Here is a 3268-nt window from a genome sequence, read left to right on the forward strand (position 1 = left end):
TAACAAGAAGCAAAAGGACAGAATGAAGCGTTGGACCTTACCTTGCCGACCGCAGCGGGGTACACGATCGCTCTTAATCAGAACACGTATTTCTCGTAACGTCGCTGTTTTCTCACTGGCCCCACGTGCTAGCCTTCGACCGCGTGTCGCCGACTTCCGATCTGACACTTCCGATCTGACACTTCCGATCTGACCCTTCCGGTCTGGCCCTTCCGGTCTGGCCCTTCCGGTCTGGCTTCACCTCTGTTTGCCTCACCCCTCTCCACCGCAACACATAGCTCGTCACAGCCCATAACACCACAGTTAAGAAATAATATGTTTGGAATGACAGTGCTCTACTTATACCCCACTGACACTGAGAAGAAAGAGGCTTGGAAAAATTACGCCAAGAGATTGCTGAATGTGAAATATGTTTGGGAGAAAGATATTCTTCATATGCCTTTCTTCCAGTTGATCCAACAGAGAGACCTGCTTTTGAAGTTGACAGTTACATGGTTGAATGGTCATTAAGAATATGAATGCAGAGAAAGCTACTGAACCAAGGGAGATTCTGAAATATTAAACAATATTGAGATTGAGCTAATTATTCACTTTTATTATAACCAGGAAGCACTGTACTACGGCCAGGTAGTACAGATTCATGTCACACCTGCTGAATGATATATCTGGAGTAGCCAAGTATCTCCTCTATAGCAAGACACCTATTTTCATCCCTTTATTATACTTTAACCTCTCAACTGGCACAAAGCCACCTCCCTCAATATTACTACCCCTCCCAGTTAGGGATCTTTGTTTTGCAAGTTATTTGGTGACCTCTCTGGTGTCATATAAAAAGCACCCAGTACACTCTGTGAAGTGGTTGACTTTAGGAAAGGCATGTATCTGTAGAAACAATGGAGCCTAGTGCAGTTCTATGGCTTGCCAGGTCCTGTCAAACCATCCAACCCATGCCAACATGGATAACTGACATTAAATAATGATGGTAATGATGATGATTTATAATATGGATTTTATCTCTTACAGAATGAGAAAAACAACAAAACTTACTGTCCTATATTTTCTCCCTCTTCAAATGTGTCTGGTAAATTACACCCTTTAGTCTCAGGAAGAAATAAAGATAATAGACCAGCTATTATAGCAAAAATTCCAAAGAGAATAACGGGTAAACCAATGCCAAATTTAGATTCCATTTCTTTTCCCTGTAATTAGATGAAAAAAAACAAATGCTTCACTAAATGCTTGCTCATGAATGTTTTTCCTATATATCCACTGTATTTTACATTCATACATTCTTTAAACCTGTATTCTCATTCACTCTTAATTTAATACTCAAATTCAATTCATGTCTGAAATTTAAATTAAATTCTGTTTAATTAATGATCGAAATGTTCACACTAATTCATTTTTTAATTAATGATCAAAATGTTCACACTAATTCATTTTTGCAAGATATCAATTAATATTTATCAATCCAGTTAATTCAATCAATGCATAATAGACAGATCATTATTAGTATTCTGAATTTCAGTTGTTCAATGAATTAGTAAAATCATTCTTCAAAGAATGTCCTCTTTAATCATTCCTCGCTGATACCTGGTCAGTATTCGAATATCCATCAAAATTCATAGATTTCCTGACATTACTCACAAAAGACTACACAAGAAATTTATCTAGATATTTATTATAATTCTAAGTTTATATCCAGCCATGCTCCATTTATCTTTCTGATTATGATGCTTCTATTTAGATTTCAGTACATTAAAACAAGTCGATGAAGACATATACTAGGTTGCTGAAGTCAATAAACTGACTGTTGAAAGATCAGGAATTGAAACCCTGTTTTTGCATCTTGAATCAAATCGTATTATATTCTTAGAAGAAAAATACTTTACAGTTTCCATTCAAAGTAAAAGAGTTGATACACACATAGATTATTCATCCATTAACACAATTTCTTATCATTCAGAGTCTTATTTCCATCATAATTTTGGAAAAAACCAATGTGACAATATTTTTAGAATCTCATCAAAATAATGATTTTTAACATTGACACATTTAGGGTTAAGTTGATTATATCAATCTCTGTACTTGTCTACTATTTTATTTTAATGACCTTAGAGGGATGAAAAGCAAAACTGAACTTGACAAGTGTTCAACTCATAGCATAAAGGATCATAATTAAATAACAAAAGGTATTTTATCCAACTATCTATCAATTCTGCAAAATTACCTCTCACTAAATCATGGTTTCAAATGTTGGTAGAAGGCCAGCAGTTTTAGGGAAGGGGTAGGTTGATTACATCAACCCCATTGCTTAACTGGTACTTGTTTTATTGACCCCAAAAGCATGAAAGGCATTGAACTTAGAACATAACCAGCTGGAAGAAATGCTGCTAAGCATTTTATGTGGTGTGCTAACAATTCTGACACCTTACCTCATTAAAATAAGGAAACTGAAAATGTTGGAGAAATTTAGAAAAGGTATCAATAACTCACTGATAAAAATGTATAATTATATTAATATAATTATTATTACAATTATATAACTAATATTGTAATTATATAATTAATATATTTCATAACTCAATAGTAAAAAAAAAATATCTTACAGCAACAAGAATGTAAGGAGCTGCCATGCTACCAATTCTTCCAAAGCAAGAACTCAAACCAAGTATAGTGTTACGTATAACAGTGGGAAAGAGTTCTGTTGTGTAATTGTAAATTATAGCAAATGCTGCTGAAGCTGCAAATTTTCCAGCCAATAAAAGAAGAGTTGAAAGCCAAACTATATCTGAAATAAAAGATGCTGATCATTATAAGATTTAATTGATAAAATGTGCTTTTATTAAAACATTTTGCAGAGGTAAAAAACTGCAAAAAATACACATCCAACCATCTATATTTTCTTTTCATATGTATGTTTCTTCTATTTATTAATTGTTGTAATGTGGTGTATGCGTGCGAGTAGATGTAATCGCCTTACCTCGGTTTTCCTTTCGTCGACTGCGAGTCTGTCTTGCGGTATCCAATCCTTGAAGCTTGCCCCGACCCAAAGAACACTAGGAATAGCAGCTGCTTCTCCCAAACCTAGACCGTCGCTTAACACGTCTTGTCCTGACCACAACCCCGTTCGAAAAGGGCACGAATCCCGATCAAGGCTCCCTCTGCCTTTTTTCCCCTTCCGGTCAACTCGCCCTTCCGGTCAGCCTCCCCAGACACTGACGTCATACTACACGCCACCCTGATCTTAAAAATCACGTTCACCCCT

The 3268-nt window shown here is 35.8% G+C and overlaps 1 protein-coding gene across 1 annotated transcript in view; it reads right to left on the reverse strand.

Annotated features, from left to right (window-relative positions):
* The window catches only part of LOC106880427 (organic cation transporter protein), a 63605-nt gene that overhangs the window by 4859 nt on the left and 55478 nt on the right, over window positions 1-3268 (reverse strand). Inside the window, exons 8-9 of the mRNA XM_052971171.1 lie at window positions 2610-2791; window positions 1048-1199 (exon numbers count right to left, since the gene is read on the reverse strand). Coding sequence (XP_052827131.1) covers window positions 1048-1199; window positions 2610-2791 — 334 coding nt within the window. The remainder of the gene's footprint in view (window positions 1-1047; window positions 1200-2609; window positions 2792-3268) is intronic.

Source organism: Octopus bimaculoides, chromosome 10 (assembly GCF_001194135.2).
Source record: "Octopus bimaculoides isolate UCB-OBI-ISO-001 chromosome 10, ASM119413v2, whole genome shotgun sequence".
In the NCBI taxonomy this organism is placed as follows: domain Eukaryota; kingdom Metazoa; phylum Mollusca; class Cephalopoda; order Octopoda; family Octopodidae; genus Octopus; species Octopus bimaculoides.